The following is a 26,577-nucleotide window of genomic DNA, read 5'->3' as shown; positions in this document are numbered from 1 at the left end:
TCCACGCAGGGCCAGGCCACTTACAAGAACATGGAACTGTCCTGGTTGGGCAACAGGATTCTCGTGCCCAAGAGCCCCATAAAGAGTGGGACTGTGCTGGACAGCTTTCAGGACGAGAGCACCAAGAATCCAGAGCCCATGGAGCAGGGGCCGGAAGACACAGCGGCCCCAGAGGCGGCAGCCGAGAAGTGGATCAGGGCCGTATTGAGCCCGCGGGGGGGGGGAGCCAGTGATGATGGGGAGCCGGCGTGGATACACCAATTGTTGCCACGGGCGTCGGGCCCCGTGAAGGCCACCATGGCCACAGGGCTGGCCATGAAAGGGAATGGCACATCCCATTTGGGGGATGCGCTGATGGCCAATTGCATGAGCCCCCTGCAGACGTTAAGTCATGGGCGTGAAAGCTGGGAAGAAGAAGTTCATGAAGGACAGGCGAGACCAGCCCTTTAACAAGCAGCTGCGCGTCAGTGTGCGGCAGAGGGAGAGCGCCTACTGGTACCAGGACATCGTGGTTCAGAAGCAGGATGGCTTCACCCACATCCTGCTGTCCACCAAGTAATCCGAGAACAACTCGCTGAACCCGGAGGTGATGAAGGAGCTGCAGAGCGTGCTGAGCATGGCCAACGCCGACGACAGCAACCTGGTGTTGCTCAGCTCCATGGGCAGTGTCTTCTGCTGCGGCCTGGACTTCCTCTACTTCATCCAGCGCCTGCCCGATGACCACAAGAGGGAGAGCGCCACAATGGCTGAGGCCATCAGAAACTTCGTGAACAGCTTCATCCAGTTCAAGAAGCCTATTGTCGTAGCTGTGAATGGCCCAGCCACTGGGCTAGGAGCATCCATCCTGCCTCTCTGTGATGTGGTCTGGGCCAACGAAGGCATGGTTCCAGACACCCTATACCACCTTCGGACAGAGTCCAGACGGCTGTTCCACCGTCATGTTCCCCAAGATTACGGGAGGAGTATCTGCCAACGAAATGCTGTTCAGAGGGTGGAAGCTAACAGCACAGGAGGCGTGCAGCAAAGGGCTGGTCTCCCAGGTGTTCTGGCCTGGGACCTTCACCCAGGAAGTCATGGTTCGCATCAAGGAGCTCGCCTCTTGCAACCACATCGTGCTGGAGGAATCCAAGGCCCTTGTGCGCTGCAACATGAGGCTGGAGCTGGAGCGGGCCAATGAGCGGGAGTGTGAGGTGCTCAAGAAGCTATGGGACTTTTGAACTCTGTGGGAGAATGTGAGGGTGGGATCTTTCAAAAGAACAGCATGTATACTGTCTATGGTGAAACAGATCACCAGCCCAGGTGGGATGCATGAGACAAGTGCTCGGGCCGGGTGCACTGGGAAAACCCAGAGGAATCGGGAGGAAAGGGAGGTGGGAGGGGGGATCGGGATGGGGAATATGTGTAAATCTATGGCTGATTCGTATCAATGTATGACAAAACCCACTGAAATGTTGTGAAGTAATTAGCCTCCAAATAATAATAAAAATAAAAAATAAGTTAAAAAAAAAAAAAAGAAGAAGATATGGGACTCCGCGCAGGGCATGGACTACATGCTCAAGTACAGGAAGAGCAAGGTCGACGATTTCTGACTGTCCGGCCGCGCAACCTCACCAGGGCGCGCCGTACTGGACCTCACGGCCTGGGCCAGGTTCCTACCGAGCTCCCTCTGGGAAGCAGGACTTGAGACAGACAAGCTATTTTTTGCCAAGGAGTTCTGAAGTAATGTAGCTGTAAAATAAATAACTACAAAACTCCTTTGTTGAAACGTCATTGGTTTATACTTAATACACACGAGTATAAAAGTATAATGGTGAGCTCTGGCCTGCTCCTTGAGGCTCTCATTCTTGTCATCTTCGGCTAGGAATGTGTATATATAAAGATATTTTCTAGGATTAGGTGTCAGAAAAGTCTGAAACAATGTGTGTTTATCTTTTTCTTTTCCTTCTAAGAGAAAAGAAAGGGGTGATAGCAAGCCTCGCCATCCCTGCTGCAAATCGAAATATGGAAAGATCTCAGATGTGCCTTATCTCTAAAAGGTCCAAAGCCTCAGAGATAGAAAATTCTAAATCTAATGGAAGACTTATCTTTTAGGATGAGTACTTCTGGCTAAACACCCTCTGATGGACATAGCCAAAAGTAAAATATGCCTCAGATTCATGCTGAAATATCAATTGATTGTTCCCTGTTGTTCAAAGTCTGATTCTTACCCAGTTAACAGGAAGAAACCACTCTCGCTAACAGAAAGCATCTTTTGCAGTATTAGTGAATCACTGACTAGCTTCAGTATGGTAGCTTAAGTTATAAGTTAATCTTAGCCGGTTTATAATTAGGTTTTCTGACCTTTTTGAAAAATAAATACATGAGTGCTTCTTGTGGCTAGGTGAGCTCTACTACTTTATATAGAGTTTTGGTTTTCTCTTTGCAGATGTGATTGATGTAATACACCAAAAATGAAAAGCATTTGCATGCTTATAAACTGTGCTTTTTAGGTTCACTTAGAATGTACTTTATTGAACAAGTTAAAATTCTTTTGGCACACTATTCAATTCAGAAACTCCTTTTAAAGAGAACTACCTTATTATTTCGACATTTCATGTTCTCAGTCTCTGCTTTCACATCTACACACCATAACAAGGAGAGGATGCTGTGTGAGAGTGCCTTGTGGACATAGATGTCTGCATTCCTGCCAGTGCTGGGGACGTTTCCAGAAGACTGTCTCCTGGCAGGCTTCTGAGCTTGCAATCATATGGAATGGATGAAGAGTGAAATAAAATCAAAACCTTATTTCAGTACAGTTTTGAAGTTTCTACTTGGAACCGACCACCTCCTGGCCTTGCGGAGAGCTTACAGATGTAAATCTGCCTTTACTTGGACGGGTTGGTGCAGTAGTTTTGCATCCATATGACCTACTTTTTGCGTTCTGTAGTTTGAACTATATATAAACTATACAATCAATCAAGTTTCTATAGAATACACATTCACCTGTGAAAACTAGTTAAATAAATTGAATATTTCTTAACACACACACATACACACACACACACACACACACACACAAGACCAAATGACTAAAGTGACTGGGAAGCCAAAAGACTCTAGCACAATTCAGAAACAACCGGCTCCTTATGCAGTACGACAAGATGAAGACGTCTTATCAACTGAGGTCGAAAAGAAGTGTCAAGGTGAGTGAACCCACCCAAGCTCACCCTGCCCATTGACAGGGCCCCTAAGACACCTTCCCCTTTCCTTGTCTTGCACATGCCACCTCTTGGTCACACTCCTTCTACTGAAACCATCAGTCCCAAACAGCAATACACTCTTCCCCAAGTTAATGCCATTCTTTGCTCCTTCTCTTGTTTTCTCCAGGTCGCCAGGGTACCTGTGAGGGCAAATAAGCACATTCAACCAAAGCTGAGCAAGAAGGCTTTTCAAATAGCTCCCACCTCAGAGAATCCTAACAATATCAGAGGTTCAAACCTCTGGAGCCAGTGTTCCAAGGTGAATCAAGAGCTGAATCAGAACCAACTGGAAGAGGCCCAAGAGATCATGGAGACCCCTGCCATTCCTGCTGGACAACCGCGTAGCCAGTGACTTCCGAACATGGCTAGAGACATGAGAGTTCTTCCAGGGTCTCACTGCTTCAAAGTGGCCAACAGTACAGTCATTGAGTCTTCTACCAATAGCACCCACTAACATTAATAATGACATTTAAATAAAATCAACCTGGTGTGAAATTATGTGTGTCTCTGAGCTCTCTGAGCTTTCTGTGTGGGGCAGAAAGGGCAGAGAAAGGAAAAGTATGTGCAGAGGGAGGGGCATGGTTCCTGTGCAGTTGGAGATGGGAAGAGAAGGTCCAGTTAGCTTGAAAGCATGGGGCTGTCCTGTGCTCAGACTGAGCCCCAATGATACCCTTCCCATGGGGGAAGAGGAGGAGGATGTGGTGTTTCTGTATGGGAGTGCAAGGCTGGGAATTTAGCTGGGGAGCTGTGTCAAGGACAGTTGGGCAGGATGGGGTGGGCATGGTATGCAATGCTGTTATCGAAAAAGCACCAAAGTATTTGCCCCTAGACAATCTCTAACTCCTGACACTGAGACAAAAAGGAAAGAAAAAAAGCCTTTAAAAATTTTATTGTATTTCTTCTATTTGTAGAAGCTAGTAAGTTTTATTGTGTAATATCTAATTCGTGACCCAGCTTAAAACATGAAGCTAGATTTTGCACTGCGTTTGTCTAAAGATGTGTTGGTATGTCCTTGTCTCTGCATAATATTGTTTAGGTTAATTTGTAAATGAGCTCTATTTATTTGCTTTAAAGAGGGATAAGTGCTTACAAATCAAATAATTCTAAATGAAACAATAAATTCCAGGTTCAGGTGAACTGAGATATATTCAGTATGAAATACCTGATAAGAATGTTTGTTCAGTCACCTATCTGATATAGACATGACTTAGAGTAATTAACATCAAGTAAAATATTTTTTGTACCTAGGTTTAATATAAGTTAAATATTATATATGTTACCACTTTGTCAACAAGGCAATTACCTTGAGTGAAAAAATTTTCTAAAAATTGGAAAAGAGATATGAGTTTTTATATAAACTGTAACAAATCATTTTTCTCTAGGAATACCCATCTACAATTTTCTCTCCAGATTGACATAAATCAGATTTCTAAGGGATGTGCTAAACTAAGTATGAAAAGTCTATTAAATAATTAGGTCATTTCCAAATATATTAAATGCTTAAAACATTTCCTACTAAACACTGGTTTCCTTTTACAGAACAACTAAAGAGATGTGGGACTACAAGTAAATACTGCTTGATGCCATCCTAAAATGTTACAAAGTGAATAAATAAAACAAAGAAAAAACAAGGGATTTAAACATTATCACTGGTATTTATGCTCACCAGTCTCTCAAATGCTCATATAAATGTTAGCTCTTTATTGCTAAAGGAAAGCAGGAAGTATACTTTCAGTAAATTTAACAAAGGTATCAAGAATATTAAAAAAGAGTTTGGCATGATCAGGATTTTCTAAAATTGGATTAAAACTAGTCAGATAAATAGATTTTATTAGGAAGAACATGGCCAAAACAAAAAACTGGGTAGAGTCCATTTGGACCAAAGGGGGCGGAGCTCACTTCACTAGAACTTGACCGTTGGTATTTATGTGCATTGTGATATATCAGCAAGCTAAAGGATACACCCATCAACATTGACTAAATCTGACCCAACGTTCGAAATGCTTTTAATTGACCCTTATGATAAAACATCTTAAAACATATTCTTTTAAAATTCTTTGGACCGCTAGCTAACTTTGGGATGCTTCAGAGGGCCCCTGAAGACTCTCAAAAGGCTATTATACTATCTGAGTTCATTTGACATGTTAAATGGCATGGGAATGATTGTTGGAAGGGTGCTAAATCTTCTCAGTTTGTACTGTAAGGTTGTTGTTACTTATATAGATAACCTAAAAATTATGGAAAATTCATGAAAATTGATATGTCCTGGTAACATGCTGTCAGTTACAGTTTTAATTATCATGTTCAAGTGCTACAGCTCACAACAATGACCAGGCTACTTTGTCAATTACCCTGTATGGTTTGACTCATACCTTTAGAAAAATACCTCTAGTTCAAGATTTATAAGAAAAAAAAGGAAAAAAAAATCTTATCTAAGATTAACTAAATAAAATGCTCTTTGTTTGCTCTCGGCTAAATTGGTAACAGACTGAAATTTAGTCTGCTCTCTTTGTGAAGCAAAAAAAGTTTTCTTAGAATAAATCTATCAATAACAGATTATACATTTCTTTGTCTTTAAGTGGTTTACATTGGTTTTTAACTTTGTTATTTTAGTAAAATAAATAAGTGTTATTTAAGGTTATTGTACATGTCAAAGCTCATTCTTCTTCTATCCAAAGTAAACCCCCACGGTTAGACTTGTGTTATCCTAATGTCTTAAACCTGACAGTGCCCCTGCATACACTTCTAAATCTTTTCAAGTCTTTTGCACATGGTTTCATATAAAACATAGACAGCTATATTTAATTCATTGTATGGATGATATCCAAATAGCACATCCCAATCAGGCATACCTACAATCAGTGCTGCATGATCTAACAGAGGCGTTACAGTATAGAGGCCTACAAATTGCCCCCAAATAAACCCCCCGGTTACTTATCTAGGGCAAAGTCTATACTCTAAAATGGCGACTCATGTTCCCTTACAATCAAAAAAAAAAAAAAAAGTTCATGTGGTGACATTAAGTGATTATCAAAATTTGCTAGGAGATATTAACTGGATTAGGCCTTAGGTAAAATTCATTAGTGCTGAATTAAAGCCCTTGTTTAATGTCTTACACGGTAACTCTGACCCAGCTTCCGAAAAGAGCCTGATCCCTGAAGCTGGAAAAGCCCTTGATAAACTAACAGCTGCTGTGTCTATAGTCATGTAAATATGATTGATACAAGTAAAGTGTGGCAGCTTTTGTGCTTGCCTACTCCTACAGCTCCGACTGGTGTATTAATGCAATCAGGACCCCTAGAACGGATACATCTTCCAGCTATAGACAAAAAGACAGTGGCTGATAACCCAGCTTTAATAGCAACACTAATTGTAAAATGCAGAAAAAGGAGGATACATTCGTTTGGTAACAATCCTCCTGAGATTATAATTTCATACAATAAAATAACAATTAAATGCTTTGCTGCAGTTTAACGAAGACTGGCAAATTGCCTTAGGACATTATGTAGGGCAAGTTTCCTTGCCCACATCATTTGCCCTCTCACTCTTCATTTAATTTCATGGCTGATGACCCAGTCTTTTTCCAAAAGAAAAAAAAAAAAAAAAGATGTCAAGCCTCTCCTATACCAAAGGCTGTCAATAATTTTACAGATGAGTCTTCCAATGGAAAAGCTTCCATAGTTACAGAAACTCAAACTTTAAGTGTTATATGCCCAAGAAACCTCAGCCCCAAAGCCTCAACTGACTGCCGTCATAGTGGCCTTTGTTATGTTCCCCAAAGAAGAGTTTATCATCTACTCTGACTCACAGTATGTTATCAGACTATTTTCTCATATTGAGACAGCTGTGCTGCCTAAAAATAAAACCACCATCTTTCACTTACTGTCTAAGTTGTGACAACCAGTATAGATTCCAAATAAAACCTTTGATATTGGGCATATTTGAGCTCAATTGAGTCTACAGGGGCCCTTAAGTCGTGTAAAGGATTTAGCTGATGCTCTTACTAAATCGATTGCAAATGACACTGTTACCGATGATCGAGCCTCACACGCCCTTCATCATCAAAACGCAACTGCTTTCAAATATCAGTTTCACATTCCCCGAGAGTCAGCTCGAGAAATTGTTCACTCCTGTACACACTGCCCTACTTTTCTACCTACCTTAGCATTCAGAGTAAATTCTCCAGGACTATTGCCAAATATGCTCTGGCAGGTAGAGCATGTAGCCAATGTTCCATTCTTTGATCGCCTTTGGAGGTGATCCTTTGTTCATGTAACCATGGACACTTTCACTCATGTGACTGTAACTACGGCCAGGACGGGTGAAGTCTTTCAATATATAACTATACAAGTAGATTTCCCCTCACCAGGTGTTAGAGCATGCCGTCTTTGTACTACATAATCTTAATGCTGATTTGTTGGGTCACACTGCCATGTTTTGGCATTGGACCCCAGAACAAAAGGTCATGAAACCTTTAGTCAGGTGGAAGGATCTCCTTTCAGGACAATGGAAGGGGCCTGACCCACTGATAACTAGCCGCCGATGGTATGCTTGTATCATTCCTCAAGATGCAGAGCCAACCATTTCAATTTCTGACAGGCTGATCCGGCGTGTCTCAATTCCCCGAGGACCCGATGCCTCTGCTTTCTCGGCCAAAAAGGAAAAAGGGGGCCTCCCCCTCCTCCAGCATGGAAACTCCAAAAAATCAAGCACAGACAGCACCAGAAGCTCCAGATGAATATCCACATGAACCTCCCACTATGCAGATATCACGGCTGTCCTTGAGAGACCACACACAATCTATCCCTGTGTCCCATAGAAAATGCCCAACACGAGCCACCCGACAGGCTGCTCTCCCGACCTGGGGACAAATCATGGACGTCTGTCACCCAGCTCAAGACATAGCTGTGTCGACAAGACATACTCCTACTCCTGAAAAGGTTTTCATAGCTATCCTTGCTCTGCTTGCTTCTCAGGTAAATGCCTCTTCAGCCACACCTAGGGTATATTAGGCCAACTTCACTAACCCCCTTCCATTCCAGGTCGTTACCTGCACCAATAGGCCATGCAGATCCACACAACTCGACCCCATCCTTTGGGCGGATGGTACACTTCATATTTTTAGGATAAGTATCCTATCAACCTCAATTACACTTTCTGGGGACTCACTGATGGTCTCCCTTTATGTTTTCATTTCCCATATAATAGAAGTCTAATCATGCCCCTAAAGGAAGGTACATCCTTTAGGAGCTTCTAAAAAGGGAATTATCACTGAGTCGCCACTAAAGCTTACCAAACAAAATTCAAAACGACTAGTTTGGGCCCTTCAAGCTCGACTGCCTGGAACTCTTGATCCATACTATTCAACTTTTGTCCAAGCTCCAAAGAGATACCCCAAATGTAATGAGACTGTCCCGTCAGATGATATATGGAAAACCATTGATGAACAATTAGGCTATCCTATATGGAAATCATGTACTTATGATTCTCACTTCAGTTATACAATTCCAGGAAACATTAATTATCTTATACAAGATGGGAGGAACCCAAACCCAGGGTATCACCCTAAAGAATCTAATAACAGCACAACAAAATACGCTAATTGGTCAGACAAGACTGTTCCCTGGCCACTGCCTGCCAACAGATGGCATCACAATCAGTTTGTCCCTGCCATGTTATCTTTTCCTTTAAACAACCAGACACATTGGCAACCTGAACTATGGAAAGCACTTGCCGCCACCTCCGAGATCACAGTAATTAGACCTAAAATTGCTAGTACCTTTTCTGCATTAGCTTGTTTGCCCTCTCCCTGTTTTCCTTTTCACTAATAATTCTAATGATTCACAGATATTTGCTGATTATACTGGAGATCCAACCATAGTTACTTGTAAAGAATGTATGCTATCCTCTTGCCTCAGACCCCGATTTAAGGTTGGCTTGTTTGTGGTTTTGCAACACCCTCCATATCTTATGGTTGCTGGTAATGTTACTACTCCTTGGTGTGACAATTCTGGTTTAGCTGTGCTTCAACAATGACAAGATCTTATGAGGGCTAAGCGTTTAGTAGATGTACTTATCTTGGCAACCTCTGCCTTGATAGCCGCAATTGCCTCCATTACAGTGGCAGCAGTAGCTCTAACCCAACAAGTGCATACAGCTCAATTTGTTAATAACATCTCCAGAAATGTGTCCCTGACTTTAGCATCTCAAGAAATCATAGATAGTAAACTAGAGATGGAAGTAAATACTTTGGAAGAAGCTGTAATGCACATAGGAGCTGAATTGCAAGCATTAATAGTAAAATTAGCTCTGTCTTGCCACGCTGATTGTCGATGGATCTGTATCACTCCCTAGCAAGTTAATGAAACAGACTATAACTGGGAATGGATTAAAAGTCATATCACAGGAATTTGGAATAGCTCCAGCATAAGCTTAGATTTAGAAAACGTATGTAGACAAATGCAAGCCCTAGAGCATTCCAGACTAGACTTCACCGCTGCCGGAACAGCAACTAATCATTTCAATATCCTCTCAAGCTTGGTGATAGGCAAAACTTTGTCTCCGGCCTAATAAGCTGTGTTGATATGGATGCCGTGGCCTTACTAGTAATACTTTTTCTTCCTTGCCTTGTTCAAAGTCTACTGCACTGCATTCAAAGTGTTGCGACTGAACTTCATCTTGCTGTCCTAGGAAATAAACGGGGAGATGTCGGGAGCCAGCAAGAGAAACTCGGCCCGTGACACGGTCTGGGTTCAATGAGCTGGCACGCAAAGTTGTGGGGACCTCCAGGACCACTCCACACGCAAATCATCCCGACCTCTGGGGGTTTCTCGGGATTGCCCCACAACCCATGCCCAGGCCTTCGGCCTTTCATCTTCTGATGCTTGGCGTTCTTTGAGGATCCCAAAACATGAGTCTGACTCTTACCTAAAATCCCTCTTCGAAACCTTTGCATGGCAGCAACACAGTCCATGGGGGCCCACGGGTTCTAATAAACAGGTCTATCTACCCCATAAGCAAAAGTCAATAGAGTCCATTACGAGATTGGGAAGATGGCTTAGGGTGTGATCAGGAGGGAATTCATGAGAACTTTGACCTTTAGCATTACATACCAGAGCTAAGTCAGCCTGGGGATCAGCTTCGCAAGATAATGTTTGTAGATGGCTTTTCACAGTTGACTAGCTGCTGCCCTTGAATTGTTGAAAAGCTATGTGTAGGTATGGACTGATCTGGAAAGTTATTTCTGATGTCACCCAGGATTATGCACCTGGTACAAACTTATCATTGCCCCTTCCTTAAAGGTCTTTAAAGGATTATTGATTTTAGGGTACATAAACACTGATGTAAAAGAATAAAATAGTCTTGATTCTGCACTCAACCAAGACTGGACTCGGTTTTCTATACTTTGCAGACACTGCTTATCCTAAAGGAACACCTGGACTTCACCAGGCCTGCGTCCCCGAAGCTGATAAGAAAGGAAATACAGAAAACAAAGCATAGATATGCAATGGTAAAGAGGAAGATGAACATTTATATATATTAAAGATTCACCCTAAGGGGAAAATAAGTGTAGGAAAGGCAAAGAAAAGAATCGATATAGAAAAAATGCACTAGTTTTAATAAATAAGTAAATAAATGTATAATAAGCGGGGGAAATGGAAGAAGACAATAAAAAGTAGAAAATAAAACTCTACAGAGCAGCAAAAGACCAACTTAGAGACAAAGTTCTAAAACAGAAATAAAGTGAAATAAACGTCATTAAGTTGGCACAGTGAACAAAGGAACCCGAGTGTTTATCTACAAGTATAAAACTAACTAAAGCACTAACCGGAATACAAAACTAGTCCTAGGTTCTAGGTGGGCAGTAAGGCAGTTAAAATAAATCTAACAAATATGTTGAGAGGAAAAAAAATGAACAGATATACAGTCTTAAACAGTGGGAGATAAAATCATTTATACAGGTAAAGTTTAACTACAAAGGGGCGGGAAATACAGTACGAAAAACAAACAAAGGAGTAAATGTAGATAACAAAATTAGGAGGATTAAAAATTGTCAAGTTAAACTTAGAAGAAGACTGAGGAAAATAAAAGAAAAAAAGTTCTACAGAACTGCAAAAGCTGAACGTACAAGAAACGTTTTATAGCAGGAGTGAAGAAGATGAAACACACACACACAGGAAAAAAGCTCCAAAGCTTCATTTGATTCCGTAGTGAAATTAACAATGACAACTACTGCAGTTGTGGTGAGGGCGGAAAGAAAGAAAACAAATAAATCCCAAAGAATCTACAGAGCAAATCAAAAGAGAGGAAGAACATACGTTTATCTTGAGTCACTGCTGTCAGAGTCCTTTCCTTCACTTGTATTCACAGGCCACCTCACCTCCCTCGGCTACCCGTCATTGGTGTGCTGATCTCTGGACCTGGCGTGGGGGCACCTTACATTCTAATCTGGTCCCACTCCTATGTGTTCTTGCCTGCAAAGTCCACAGCCATCAGAACTGGTGCGTTTTCTTTCGTTGTGGTTGTTGTTGGTTGATTGGTTGGTTTGCAGGAGGGATCTCTCAATGACTTGTTTATCTATTGCTTAGACACAGAGTCTTCCTAGGTGATCGTGTGGGTTTAATCTGCAGTTTGTACACCTCGTAGGGAGGTTCTGGGCCTTCTTCCTTAGCTACACTGCTGCTGAGTTTCATGGGGGTTTCACGTCCATTTCTGCATGTGGTTTGTCCACTGGGATTTGCTCCTGAGGTTGCCTTGGAGTCCTTGGGTTTGCCCCTTTGAGGACCAGGTGTGGAGGTGGTGCAGCAGATTGGGTCACAGAGGTTCTGGCAAGCGCCGCGTGATCAGGGGTTTGGCAATAAGGACAGCGGCTAATATAGTGCTCTAGAAGGGCATGGCAATCCGTATTGGCCAATACGCTCCAGGATTCTTGCATGGAGAATCCCCTCCCTGGCAGAGAATCCTGCCACAGTCTCCAGGGTAGAAAGGAATCTGACAATCCTGAAGCGAAACTGAGAGCAAAGACAGAGGAGTACTTGGACCGTGGCAGCTCTGCCTGAGTGAGAGTTGAGCATGAAGGCGACACAGTTGCTTGGCTTGCAGGGACCCTGGCAGTGCCAAGTGTACAGAGACTTGGACTGCCTCCACTGCAGGAATTAAGGCCCTGTCTGAATTTTTCTTTGAGCCTATTGTAGCTGGCAATCTGAAGGCCTCTTTGGCTAGTCTTTCTCCATAGACACATGCATTCAGGCCCTTCGAGGGCTTTCCTGTCTGGGGTCCGTCACTGTTGTTCAGCGTGTCAGGCACATAGTGGGACCCCCCACGCTGGGGTCCTACTCTGTCGTTTGGAGCATCAGGTACTTAAAGGCGCTCCCTGGGTGGAGTCTTACTCTGTAGTTCAGTGATTCAAGTGCTTCATGGGACCAACCTCTCTTTTATTCAGCTGTGATGCAGGCGTGTGGGGAGACAGAGGCTGTCCCGATGGCTCCACCCCCTACACATGACTCAGCAGTGTCACCTTCCTCCCATGGCCACCTGGCTTACCTGCACAGGCTTTTCCCACACGATCTCCTCATTTGAGCATCCCCTCAATTTGTCTCTAACCAGTAGGCAGCAGACCATGGCCAGGGATTTCTCCACAATCTCTAGGAACCATCTGCTTCCTGCTGCACCTTCTACAGGACCTGTGTCCCTCTCTGGGGTGTGAATGACTGTGGAAAGGACTGTCTCATTCTCATCCCTTCTAGGCTGCCACAGATGTGCTGTTTCACTCTCAGCCTTAAGTGTTTCTCCTCTGATGCAGACAGTTGCTCCCATGTGGAGATCGGACACCTACTTCAGGTCTCCCACCCCCTGAGGGCAGGCCCAATCCTACTAACACGCATGTCTCCTCCCCCCACCCCCTAGTTATTGCATCCTCCTGATTGTTTGCGGTTCCATCTACTATTTTCCTCTGTTCAGGCAGTCCTGTCTGCTCTCAGCTGAGGTTCTGCAAGCACTTGTGTCTGAAGGTGTATTCCTGATGGATCCGTGGAGAGAGATGTACTCCCTGTACCCCTCCCCCTCCACCATCTTGTGCTTCTCAACTTTTTGACTGGTAGAAATAAGACTGCTCTGAACATTGAGGCTTGTCCTAGGTGACTAAGCAGCCAGTGCACACCAGGAAGACAGCACCTCATGGAAACCACAGGGAATCCCACTATGTCAACAAAGACTGCCCCCCAAGGGTACATCTAAGGCTGGCTGACCCTGCTAGCCCATTAGGAACAAAGGGACTGTGCTGAAGCACACAACTCTTTCCCCTATCCCCCAGCACCAACAACCTCAATGAGAGACCTTGGGAACTAGATGGGTAGGCATGATTACACAGGGTTTCCTCCAAGAGGCTGGAAGCTTGTGGCAGCTATTCATGGAAATGAATTCCACCATGGTCTCAACTGTGAGGAGACACCCAAAGGAGCTTCTGCCAGGAAAACAGGATGAGAAGAAATTTGTGAGGGCACATGTTGAGAAGCACTGTGCACATGAGGCTCACCACTGGGCAAGCTGCACCCCTTCCTTCCTGGGAATACTAGTCAGTCGCAGGTGGTGATTTCCTTCTTGGGGTCATCCAGCACAACCCAAAGCGTGCATTTGTCTGCCTCATCCACATTACCATGTTAAAACTGAAGCCTGGGTATTACATCTGGGGAGGTGACAATTAGTCCTCGAATTGAAACAAGACAGTGCCAAGTAGTGCCAGAGCAAGTGTATGTATTCAGTGCATACTGAATATTGTGTATTCTCACAGTTGAGGACGGGGCTTTTAGACTGGAGACTAGAAAACTGAGGAGAGCTCGATGAAGACTGAGAAAAGGAGGTGGGATGGAAAAGGTTTCTCATAAGTGGCCCAGAATTGAATGGCCTTCAAGGTGCATTTCCTCCTACCAGTTGTAGGATGAAAGGGAAATTATTCTCAGTTCCACAGCCTAATTATCATGGATGGATTTGAGGCAAGAAAACGAAAAGTAGTTAATAATGTAACGTGAGACAGACTCGAAGGAAAGGCTGAAACCCGGTTGTGGGGCAAGGTTTGGAGGAGACACACTCTCCCTGACATGTGGCCCATCTGTGTTGGTGTAGAGAGATGAGGATGGCAGGTGAGTTTGGGGGGCTCTTTGGGATGATGAAAAATGCCTCATTTCTGCCAGCAAATCAACTGAGCTGCTCTGCATCCAACATCACAGGTTTCAGGATGAGGCTTTGTGATGCTAAGGCTGGGGGAAGGCTGCCATTGGCTGGGGAATGGACTTACTGACGTCATAATCATAAGGGTGTGGTCCCCTACATATAGGGGTGTTCAGGGGCTCTGGATCAGACCACTGGGAGTCTTCAAAATGACCAGGGTTGCCTCACTGGCCCAGCCCAGAGGGGGCAGCCATGGCCTCCGAGGAGCTGTATGACGTTGAAAGGGTCATTGACAAGAGGCAAAACAAGAAAGGGAAGACGGAGTATGTGGTTCAGTGGAAAGGCTATGGCAGGGAGGATGCCACATGGGAGCCAGAGCAGCACCTGGTGAACTGCGAGGAGTGCATCCACGACTTTAACCGGCAGCACACCGGGAAGCAGAAGGAGGGCACCCTCACTAGAGCCAAGCGGACCTCCCCAAACAATGGCCAGAATCAGATCTCCAGATCCACCAACAGCAGCTTCTCCAAGGCCGCCCCCAAGACCCTAGTGGTGGGCAAGGAGCACGAGGCCAAGAGCAGCCCGCCGTTTACTGCCAGCCAGAAGTTCCAGGAGAGCTCCGCACGGGGCCTGGCCACCTACAAGTACATGGACCTGGCCCGGTTGGGCAACAGGATTCTCGTGCCCAAGAGCCCCATAAAGAGTGGGACTGTGCTGGACAGCTTTCAGGACGAGAGCCCCGAGAATCCGGACCCCATGAAGCAGGGGCCGGAAGACACAGCGGCCCCAGAGGCGGCAGCCGAGAAGCGGATCGGGGGCCTACTGAGCCCGGGGGCGGAGCCGGTGATGATGGGGAGCCGGCCCTGGATACACCCATTGTTGCCACGGGCGTCGGGCCCCGTGAAGGCCACCATGGCCACAGGGCTGGCCATGAAAGGGAATGGCACGTCCGATTTGGTGGACGCACTTCCAGTCAACTGCACAAGTCCCCTGCAGACGTCAGTCGTGGGCATGAAAGCTGGGAAGAAGAAGTTCATGAAGGACAGGCAACACCAGCCCTTTAACAAGCAGCTGCGCTTCAGCGTGCGGCAGAGGGAGAGCGCCTACAGGTACCGGGACATTGTGGTCCGGAAGCAGGATGGCTTCACCCACATCCTGCTGTCCACCAAGTCATCCGAGAACAACTCGCTGAACCCGGAGGTGATGAAGGAGCTGCAGAGAGCACTGAGCATGGCCAACGCTGACGACAGCAAGCTGGTGTTGCTCAGCGCCGTGGGCAGTGTCTTCTGCTGCGGCCTGGACTTCCTCTACTTCATCCGGCGCCTGCCAGATAACCACAAGAGGGAGAGCGCCAGAATGGCTGAGGCCATCAGAAACTTCGTGAACACCTTCATCCAGTTCAAGAAGCCTATTGTCGTAGCTGTGAATGGCCCGGCCATTGGGCTAGGAGCATCCATCCTGCCTCTCTGTGATGTGGTCTGGGTCAACGAAAAGGCATGGTTCCAGACGCCCTATACCACCTTCGGACAGAGTCCAGACGGCTGTTCCACCGTCATGTTCCCCAAGATTATGGGAGGAGCATCTGCCAACGAAATGCTGTTCAGAGGGCGGAAGCTAACAGCACAGGAGGCGTGCAGCAAAGGGCTGGTCTCCCAGGTGTTCTGGCCTGGGACCTTCACCCAGGAAGTCATGGTTCGCATCAAGGAGCTCGCCTCTTGCAATCGTGTCGTGCTGGAGGAATCCAAGGCCCTTGTGCACTGCAACATGAGGCTGGAGCTGGAGCGGGCCAATGAGCGGGAGTGTGAGGTGCTCAAGAAGATATGGGGCTCCGCGCAGGGCATCGACTCCATGCGCAAGTACCTGAAGAGCAAGACCGACGATTTCTGACTGTCCAGCCGCCCGACCTCACCAGGGCGTGCGGTGCCAGACCTCACGGCCTGGGCCAGGCTCCTACCGAGCTCCCTCTGGGAAGCAGGACTTGAGACAGACAAGCTATTTATTGCCAAGGAGTTCTGAGGTACTGTAGCTTTAAAATAAATAACTAAAAAAAACTCCTTTGTTGAAACGTCATTGGTTTATACTTAATACACACGAGTATAAAAGTATAATGGTGAGCTCTGGCCTGCTCCTTGAGGCTCTCATTCTTGTCATCTTCAGCTAGGAATGTGTATATATAAAGATATTTTCTAGGTTTAGGTGTCAGAAAAGTCTGAAACAATGTGTGTTAATCTTTTTTTTTGTTTGTTTTTTCCTTTTAAATGAAAAGAAAGGGGTGATAGCAAGCCTCGCCATCCCTGCTGCAAATTGAAATATGGAAAGATCTGAGATGTGCCTTATCTCTAAAAGGTCCAAAGCCTCCGAGATAGAAAATTCTAAATCAAATGGAAGACTTATCTTTTAGGATGAGTACTTCTGGCTAAAAACCCACTGATGGACATACCCCAAAATAAAATATGCCTCAGATTCATGCTGAAATATCAATTGATCGTTCCCTGTTGTTCAAAGTCTGATTCTTACCCAGTTAACAGGAAGAAACCACTCTCGCTAACAGAAAGCATCTTTTGCAGTATTAGTGAATCACTGACTAGCTTCAGTATGGTAGCTTAAGTTATAAGTTAATCTTAGCAGGTTTATAATTAGGTTTTCTGACCCTTTTGAAAAATAACTACATGAGTGCTTCTTGTGGCTAGGTGAGCTCTACTACTTTATATAGAGTTTTGGTTTTCTCTTTGCAGATGTGATTAATGTATTACACCAAAAATGAAAAGCATTTGCATGCTTATAAACTGTGCTTTTTAGGTTCACTTAGAATGTACTTTATTGAACAAGTTAAAATTCTTTTGGCACACTATTCAATGCAGAAACTCCTTTTAAAGAGAACTATCTGATATAGACATGTCTTAGAGTAATTAACATCAAGTAAAATATTTTTTGTACCTAGGTTTAATATAATTTAAATATTATATCTGTTACCACTTTGTCAAAAGGCGATTACCTGGAGTGAAACAGTTTTCTAAAAAATGGAAAAGAGATATGAGTTGTTATATAAACTCTAACAAATCATTTTTCTTTAGGAATACCCGTCTACAATTGCCTCTCCAGATTGACGTAACTTAAATTTCTAAGGGATGTGCTAAACTAAGTATTAAGTCTATTAAATAATTAGGTCATTTCCAAGTATATTAGATGTTTAAAACATTTCCTACTAAACACTGATTTCCTTTTACAGAATAACTAAAGAGATGTGGGACTACAAGTAAATAGTGCTTGATTCCATCCTAAAATGTTACAAAATAAATAAGAAAAAGAAAAAGAAAAACCAAGTGTTTTAAACATTATCAGTGGTATTTATGCTCACCAGTCTATAAAATGCTCATATAAATGTTAGCTCTTAGTTGTGAATGGAAAGCAGGAAGTATACTTTCAGTAAATTACCAAAGTTATTAGAATTATTAAAAAAGAGTTTAGCATGATCAGGATTTTCTAAAATTGCATTAAAATTACTTAGATAAATAGACTTTTTTAGGAAGGACATGGCCAAAACAAAAAACTGGGTAGAGTCCATTTGGTCCAAAGGGGGTGGAGCTCACTTTCACTACAACTTGAGCCTTGGCATTTATGTGCATTGTGACATATCAACAAGCTGAAGGATACAGCCATCAACATTGACTAAATCTGACCCAATGTTTGAAAGGCTTTTATTTGATCCTTATGCTAAAACATCTTTAAACACATTCTTTTAAAATTCTTTAGACGTCTAGCTAAGCTTGGGATGCTTCAGAGGGCCCCTGAGGTCTCCCAAAGGGCTATTATACTATCTGAGTTCATTTGACATGTTAAATGGCATGGCAATGATTGTTGGAATGGTGCTAAATCTTCTCAGTTTGTACTGTACAGTTGTTGTTACTTATGTAGATATCCTAAAAATTATGGAAAATTCATGAAAATTGATATGTCCTGGTAACATGTTGTCAGTTATAGTTTTAATTATCATGTTCAAGTGTTACAGGTCACAACAATGACCAGGCTATTTTGTCAATTATCCTGTATGGTTTGACTCATAGCTTTAGAAAAATACCTCTAGTTCAAGATTTATAAGAAAAAAAAAAATTCTCTAAGATTAACTAAAAAAAAAAAAAATGTTCTTTGTTTGCTGTCTGCTAAATTGGTAACAGACTGAAATTTAGTCTACTCTCTCTGTGAAGCGAACAAAGTTTTCTTAGAATAAATCTATCAACAACAGATTATGCATTTCTTTGCCTTTAAGTTTTTTATATTTGTTTTAACTTTGTTATTTTAGTAAAATAAATAAGTGCTATTTAAAAATATGTACATGTAAAAGCTCATTCTGCTTCTATCCAAAATAACCACTCACTGTTAGACTTGTGTTATCCTAATGTCTAATACCTGACAATGCCCCTGCATACACTTCTAAATCTTTTCAAGTCTTTTGTACATGGTTTCATATAAAAGATAGACAGATATATTTAATTCATTATATGGATGATATCCTAATAGCACATCCTGATCAGGACTGCTTACAATCAGTGTTGCATGGTCTAGCAGAGGCTTTACAATACTGTAGCCTTCAAATTGCCCCCAAATAAACCCCCCAGTTACTTATTTAGGGCAAGTTCTGTACTCTAAAATGGTGACTCATGTTCCCTTACAATGAAAAAAATAGTTCGTTTGGTGACATTAAGTGATTATCAAAATTTGCTTGGAGATATTAACTGGATTACGCCTTAGGTAAAATTCATTACTGCTGAATTAAAGCCCTTGTTTAATGTCTTACACGGTAACTCTGACCCAGCTTTCGAAAGGAGCCTGACCCCTGAAGCTCGACAAGCCCTTGATAAAGAAACAGCTTCCGTATCTATAGTCATGTAAATAGGATTGATACAAGTAAAGTGTGGCAGCTTTTGTGCTTGCCTACTCCTACAGCTCCGACTGGTGTATTAATGAAATCAGGACCCCTAGAATGGATACATCTTCCAGCTACAGACCAAAAGATAGTGGCTGACAACACTGCTTTAATAGCAGCTCTAATTTTAAAACACAAAAAAAGGATAAATTTGTTTGGTAACAATCGTCCCTAGATTATAATGTCATACAATAAAATAACAATTAAATGCTTTCCTGCAGTTTAACGGAGACTGGAAATTGCCTTAGTACATCCAGCCCAACTTTTCTCATGATGCACCCTGCATATAAGTTATGTAAGCAGGGTGACAATATACAGCCTTGACTGTACTCCTTTTCCTACTTGGAATGAGTCTGTTGTTCCCTATCCAGTTCTAACTGTTGCTTACTGATCTGGATAGAGATTTAGCGGCGAGTGGTGGCTGCATTGTGCTGGAGTGGTGAGCAGTGGCTGCATGGAACTGGAGTGGTGAGCAACCGAGAGGCGATATCTATGGCCAAGGTCAGTAGTTGCAGCCATGAGGAGATACCTTATGTCCAAGGTAAGGATCAGCGGCTACACTTTGCTGGAGTAGCTGTGAAGATACTCTACATCTAAGTTAAGAGAAACTGCATTAAGACTGCAGTTAAGAAACTGCATTAAGTAGGTTCTGAGAGAGGGCATCAGAGGACAAGTAGACTGAAACCACAATCACTGTGACCTAACCAATCTAATCACATGGGCCACAGCTTTTTACAACTCAATGAAACTAAGCCATGAAGTGAACGGTCACCCAAGGCAGACAAATTTTGGTGGAGAGTTCTGACAAAATGTGATCCACTGGAGAAAGGAATGGCAAACCACTTCAGTATTCTTCCCTGGAAAACCCCATGAACAGCATGAAAAGGCAAAAAGATATGACACTTAAAGATGAACTCTTCAGATCAGGAGGTCCCCATTATGCTACTGGAGATCAGCGGAGAAATAACTGCAGAAAGAATGAAGAAAAGGACCCAAAGCAAAAACAATACCCAGTTGTGGATGTTACTGGTGATAGAAGCAGGGTCTGATGCTGTAAAGAGCAATATTGCATAGGAATCTGGAAAGTTAGGTCCATGAACCAAGGCAAATTGGAAGTGGTCAAAAGGAGATGGCCCTCTATATTTTAGAAATCAGTGAATTAAAATGTACTGGAATGGGTGAATTTAACTCAGATGACCATTATATCTACTACTGTGGGCAAGAATCCCTTAGAAGAAATGGAGTAGCCATCATAGTCAACAAGAGAGTCCAAAATGCAGTAGTGATAGAGTCAATTCCAAGGCAGATTGATAAAAAGTCCAGGGGTCCCCAAGGAGAGAGGGGTCTGGAGTTCTCAAGGAGGAAGAAAGGACAAACATTTCCCCCTCTACATTGCTTAGGATTATATAGCAATAATGTATCATGATTGAGGACAGTCTCTGGAAAAAAATCTTCTGGCTAATTCTGTTATCTTAAAATGTAAATTATGGGAGTAGGTCTAGTGAGATCTTTATAACCCCTAGACAATCTTTTGATTCTTTTGATTTTGTAATAACTAATTAGAGAGTATATAACTCCACTGCAAACATTAGGAAGGGCATACTCTTTCTGCCCCCTTCTGATGCTTATGTCAGAAACTTTTTCTATCTCCTTTATACTTTAACAAAACTTTATTACACAGAAGCTCTGAGCAATCAAGCCTCATCTCTGGCCCTGGATTGAATTCTTCTCCTCTGGAGGCCAAGAATCCTGGTATCTTTTCATGATTCAGCAACAACCTTTCACTAGTTGGATGTGATCTCAAAAATCACAGAATGGTCTCTATTCCTTTTGAAGGCAAACCATTCACTATAACCAGAATCCAGGTTTATGCCCTGACAAATAATGCAGAAAAAAACTGAAATTGAAAAGTTTTACAAGATCTTTTTTAGAACTAACACACATAAAAGATGTCCTTTTCTTTATAGGGGACTGGAATGCAAAGTAGGAAGTCAAGAAACACCTTGGGTAATAGGAAAATTTGCCCTTGGAGTACATAATGGAGCAGGGCAAATGCTAATAGAATTTTGCCAACAGATGCACCGATCATAGCAAACACTCTCTTTCAATAACAGAAGAGAAGAGTCTACACATGGCCATCAGCAGATGGCCAACACCAAAATTAGATCGATTATATTCTTAGCAGTCAAAGATGGAGAAGCTCTATACCATAAACAAAAACAAGAATGGCACCTGACTATGGCTCAGATCATGAACACTTTATTGGCAAATTCAGACTGAAATTGAAGAAAGTGGGGAAAACCATCAGGCCATTAAGATAGGACCTAAATAAAATCCCTTATGACTATACAGTGGAAGGGAGAAACAGATTTAAGGGACTAGATGTTAGAGTCCCTGATGGACTATGGACGAAGTTTCATGACATTTTACAGAGACAGGGATCAAGAACATCCCCACAAGAGAAAATGCAAAAAAGTAAAATGGCTGTCTGAGGAGGCCTTACAAATAGCCAGGGGGGAGGGGAGGAGTGAAAAAAAGGAGAAAAGGGAAGATATACCCATTTGAATACAGAGTTCCAAAGAACAGTAAGGAGAGATAAGGAAGACTTCCTCGGTGATCAGTACAAATAAATAAATAAATAAAATAAAAATTAGGAAAACAATAGAATGGGAAAGACTAGAGATCTCTTCAAGAAAATTAGAGATACCAAGGGAATAGTTCAAACAAAGATGGGCTCAATAAACGACATAAATTAGATGGACCTAATAGCAAAAACAAGACCGGGAGCTGACTGTGGCTCAGATCATGAACCGTTTATTACCAAATGCAGACTTAAACTGGGGAAAGTAGCAAAAAACACTAGACCATTCAGGTATGACCTAAATCAAATCCCTTGTGAATATACAGTGGAAGTGAGAAATAGAGTTAAGGGACTAGATCTGATAGACAGAGAGCCTCATGAACTGTGGACAGAGGTTCCTGACATTGTACAGGAGAAAGGGATCAAGACCATCCCCATGGAGAAGACATGCAAAAAGGCAAAATGATTGTCTGAGAAGGCCTTACAAATAGCTGTGAAAAGAAGAGAACTGAAAAGCAAAGGAGAAAAGGAAAGATATTTCCATATGAATGCAGAGTTCCAAAGAATAGCCAGGAGAGAAAAGAAAGCCTTCCTCAGCGATCAATACAAAGAAATAGAGGAAAACAACCGAATGGGAAAGACTAGAGATCTCCTCAAGAAAATTAGAGATACCAAGGGAACATTTCAGGCAAAGATGGGTTTGATAAAGGACAGAAATGGTATGGACCTAACAGAAGCAGAAGATATTAAGAAAGGTGGCAAGAATACACAGAAGAACTGTACAAAAAGTATCTTCACAACCCAGATAATCATGATGGTGTGATCACTCACCTAGAGTCAGACATCCTGGAATGTGAAGTCAGGTAAGCCTTAGAAAGCATCACTATGAACAAAACTAGTGGAGGTGATGGAATTCCAGTTGAGCTATTACAAATCCTGAAAGATGATGCTGCCAAAGTGCTGCACTCAAAATGCCAGCAAATTTGGAAAACTCAGCAGTGGCCACAGGACTGGAAAAGGTCAGTTTTCATTCCAATCTCTAAGACAGGCAATCCCAAATAATGTTCAAACTATAGCACAATTGCCTTCATGTCACACGCTAGTAAAGTAACGCTCAAAATTCTGGAAGCTAGGCTTCAGAAATATGTGCACCGTGAAATTCCAGATGTTCAAGCTGGTTTTAGAAAAGGCAGAGGAACCAGAGATCAAATTGCCAACATCCTCTGGATCATGAAAAAGCAAGAGCGTTCCAGAAAAATATCTAGTTCTGCTTTATTGACGATCCCAGAGCCTTTGACTGAGTGGATCACGAAAAACTGTGGAAAATTCTGAAAGATGGGAAAACCAGACCACCTGACCCACCTCTTGAGAGACCTATATGCAGGTCAGGAGGCAACAGTTAGAACTGGACATGGAACAACAGGCTGGTTCCAAATAGGAAAAGAAGTATATCAAAGCTGTATATTGTCACCCTGCTATTTAGCTTACATGCAGAGTACATCATGAGAAACGCTGGGCTGGACGCACAAGCTGAAATCAAGGTTGCTGGGAGAAATATCAATAATCTCAGATTTGCAGATGACACCACCCTTATGGTAGAAAGTGAAGAGGAACTAAAAAGCCTCTTGATGAAGGTGAAAGAGGAGAGTGAAAAAGTTGGCTTAAAGCTCAACATTCAGAAAACTAAGATCATGGCACCTGGTCCCATCACTTCATGGGAAATAGATGGGGAAACAGTGGGGACAGTGTCAGACTTTATTTTTTGGGGTTCCAAAATCACTGCAGATGTTGACTGCAGCCATGAAATTAAAAGATGCTTACTCCTTGGAAGGAATGCAACTCTCATATCCATACATGACCACTGGAAAAACCATAGTCTTGACTAGACGAACCTTTGTTGGCAAAGTAATGTCTCTGCTTTTTAATATGCTCTCTAGGTTGGCCATAACTTTCCTTCCAAGAGTAAGCGTCTTTTAATTGCATCACTGCAATCACCATCTGCAGTGATTTTGGAGCCCCCAAAAAGTAAAGTCTGACAGTTTCCACTGTTTCCCTATCTATGTCCCGTGAAGAAATGGGACCAGATGCCATGATCTTAGTTTTCTGAATGTTGAGATTTAAGCCAACTTTTTCACTGTCCTCTTTCACTTTCATCAAGAGGCTCTTTAGTTTCTTTTCACTTTCTGCCATAACGGTGGTGTCATCTGCATATCTGAGGTTATTGATATTTCTCCCAGCAATCTTGATTCCAGCTTGTGCTTCTTCCAATCCAGCATTTCTCATTATGTATTCTACATATAAATTAAATAAGCAGGGTGACAATATACATCCTTGACATAATCCCTCTCCTATTTGGAAACAGTCTGTTGTTCCATTTCCAGTTCTAACTGTTGCTTCCTGACCTGTGTATAGGTTTCTCAAGAGGCAAGTCAGGTGGTCTGGTATTCCCATCTCTCTTAGAATTTTCCACAGTAAAAAGGGGCAGTAGAAGAGCACAAACAAAATAGATAAATCACGAGTCAGACTCATGAAGGAAAAAAGGGAGAACACACAAATCAATAAAATTAGATGTGAAAAACGAGAGGCTATAACTGATTCCACAGAAGTAACAAAGAATCTTATAGACTATGACAAACAACTATAAGCCAATAAAATGTAGAACCAGAAAGCCACAGAAACTTCTTGGAAATTCAACTAAGATGAAACAGAAAATATGAACACAGTGATTACAAACACTAATAGTGAAATTGTGTTGAAAATTTTATAGTTAACTATAAGGGCCAGATGGCTTCAGAGGTAAGATTTATGAACCATTCAGAGAAGTGTTAACACCTGCATTTCTGAAACTCTTCTGAGATACTGCAGTGGCAGTAAACCCCCAAACTCATCCTACAAGGTCACCATCATCCTGATAACAAAATCAAAGTTAATACAGAAAATTACAATTACTGACCGATATCACATGGATGAAAATAGATGCAAAACTCCTCAACAAAAAACTAGTAAAAGAACCCAACAACACTTTAAAATTATTAAACACCATTATTAAGTGGTGTTTATCCCAGAAATGCCAACATTCTTCAGGAGCTGGATATCAATATATATTGAAGGATTAACACCATAGGATCACCTCAAAAGATATTGAAAAACCCTTTTATATAATTCAACATGCATTTGTGATTAAAAAAAAAAATCTTCCCAGAAACTGAGCAGAGCAATAGCTACTTCAAAGTAATAAAGGCACACAAGTCAAAATTACAATACATATCATTCTGAATGGCCATCAGTATAAAATTCTACAAGAGAGGATTTCCCTGGAGGTCCAGTGACTGAGACAGAATGGTCCCAATGCAGGGGTCCCAGGTTTGAACCCTGGGTTCTGGGTTCTGTCTGGTCAGGGAACCAGACACCACATGTGACAAATAAGGCCTGATGCAACCAAGTAAAGAAATAAAAAATTATATAATCTTAAAATAATAAATGAAAGAGATGGTGTGGAGAAATGGGAATCCACTGTTGTTAGCAGTGTAAATAAATAGCACTGTGATGCATAACCATAGCAAGTTCTTTAGAAACTTAGAAATAAAATTACCATACGACCCAACAAACCCACTATTTGGAATATACCCAGACGAAACCACAATTGAAAAAGACATATGTACCCCAGTATCCATTTCAACAACTTTAACAGTAGCCGAGATAGGGAGGCAAGCTAGGTGTTCAAATATCATGGAATGGATAAAGAATTTGAGGCACATATATTGGATAGGAAGTTACTCATTCATAAAAGGAACACAACTGGATGACTTGTAGAGATATGGATAGAACTAGAGCCTATTATACAGAATGAAGTAATTCAGAAAGAGAAGGATCAATATTCTTTATTAATGCACATAAGTGAAATCTAGGAAAATGATAATGAAGAACCCATTTAGAGGGTGGGAAAAGAAATGCAGAGGTAGAGAACAAACTTCTGGACACAGAGGGCAAAGGAGAGAGTGAATGAATTGAGCAAGATGCACTGACAAATGTATAATATCAAGTATGAAGTAGACAGCTAGTGAAAAGATGTTCAGTGCTCTGGGATGCCCTAGAGAAGTTGGTTGTGGGGTAGGAGAGGAGGTTCAAGAAGGATGTGGGTGATTAAATGGGGGGCTCATCTCTATATACCAATAGCTGACCTACATTGTAGAATAGCAGAAACTAACACAATATTGTAAATCAATTATATTCCAATTTGAAATTATTTTTTAAATTGAAAAAGAAAATCAGTCCTTGGCCAACTTGAGCAACTGACAAGAAAGGCATCACAGTGCACATGTCACGTAAAATATATACCAAAGACCTCTTTATTAGGTATCGACAAAACAAAAAGCAAAAAATTTAAATGCAGAGTTAAATTAGCCAGAATAAATTTAAACTGTAGACATAAGGGTACCTTCATTTGATTTGTTTGTCATTGTTTCTAAAAGTGCTGCCAATTGATGTCACCAGTTTATGGAAACATGAATTCATTCAAGTTTTAATAAATAATGGTAAACTTTGACAATAAAAACCATGTTAAGTAGGAATTCGTAAACGTACGTTGAAAGCTGCGGTTCAACACAAGAATCACTTATTTGGAAATTCTAAAATGTGTGCTACTGACTGGGAAAAATTCATAGCCT

At 42.2% G+C, this 26,577-nt stretch overlaps 1 protein-coding gene across 2 annotated transcripts; it reads left to right on the top strand.

Annotated features, from left to right (window-relative positions):
• The first annotated feature begins 14,657 nt into the window (after positions 1 to 14,657).
• LOC133053647 (chromodomain Y-like protein) lies at positions 14,658 to 16,292 on the top strand. Of its 2 annotated transcripts, XM_061138175.1 has the most exons (2): positions 14,658 to 15,346; positions 15,413 to 16,292. In XM_061138175.1, the coding sequence occupies exons 1-2, from the start codon at positions 14,658 to 14,660 to the stop codon at positions 16,290 to 16,292; spliced, it is 1,569 nt and encodes a 522-aa protein (XP_060994158.1). The 2 variants fall into 2 exon arrangements, with proteins under 2 accessions (XP_060994158.1, XP_060994157.1); XM_061138174.1 differs by having other exon boundaries at positions 14,658 to 16,292.
• The last annotated feature ends 10,285 nt before the right edge of the window (positions 16,293 to 26,577 follow it).

This window comes from Dama dama, chromosome Y (assembly GCF_033118175.1).
Source record: "Dama dama isolate Ldn47 chromosome Y, ASM3311817v1, whole genome shotgun sequence".
Classification (NCBI taxonomy): Eukaryota; Metazoa; Chordata; class Mammalia; order Artiodactyla; family Cervidae; genus Dama; species Dama dama.
The sequence above is the reverse complement of the archived record's forward strand: the minus strand, read 5'-3'. Positions and strand labels throughout refer to the sequence as shown.

Coding starts and splice junctions, on each gene's coding strand:
- LOC133053647 (XM_061138174.1), top strand. CDS start 14,658: ATGGCCTCCGAGGAGCTGTATGACGTTGAAAGGGTCATTGACAAGAGG.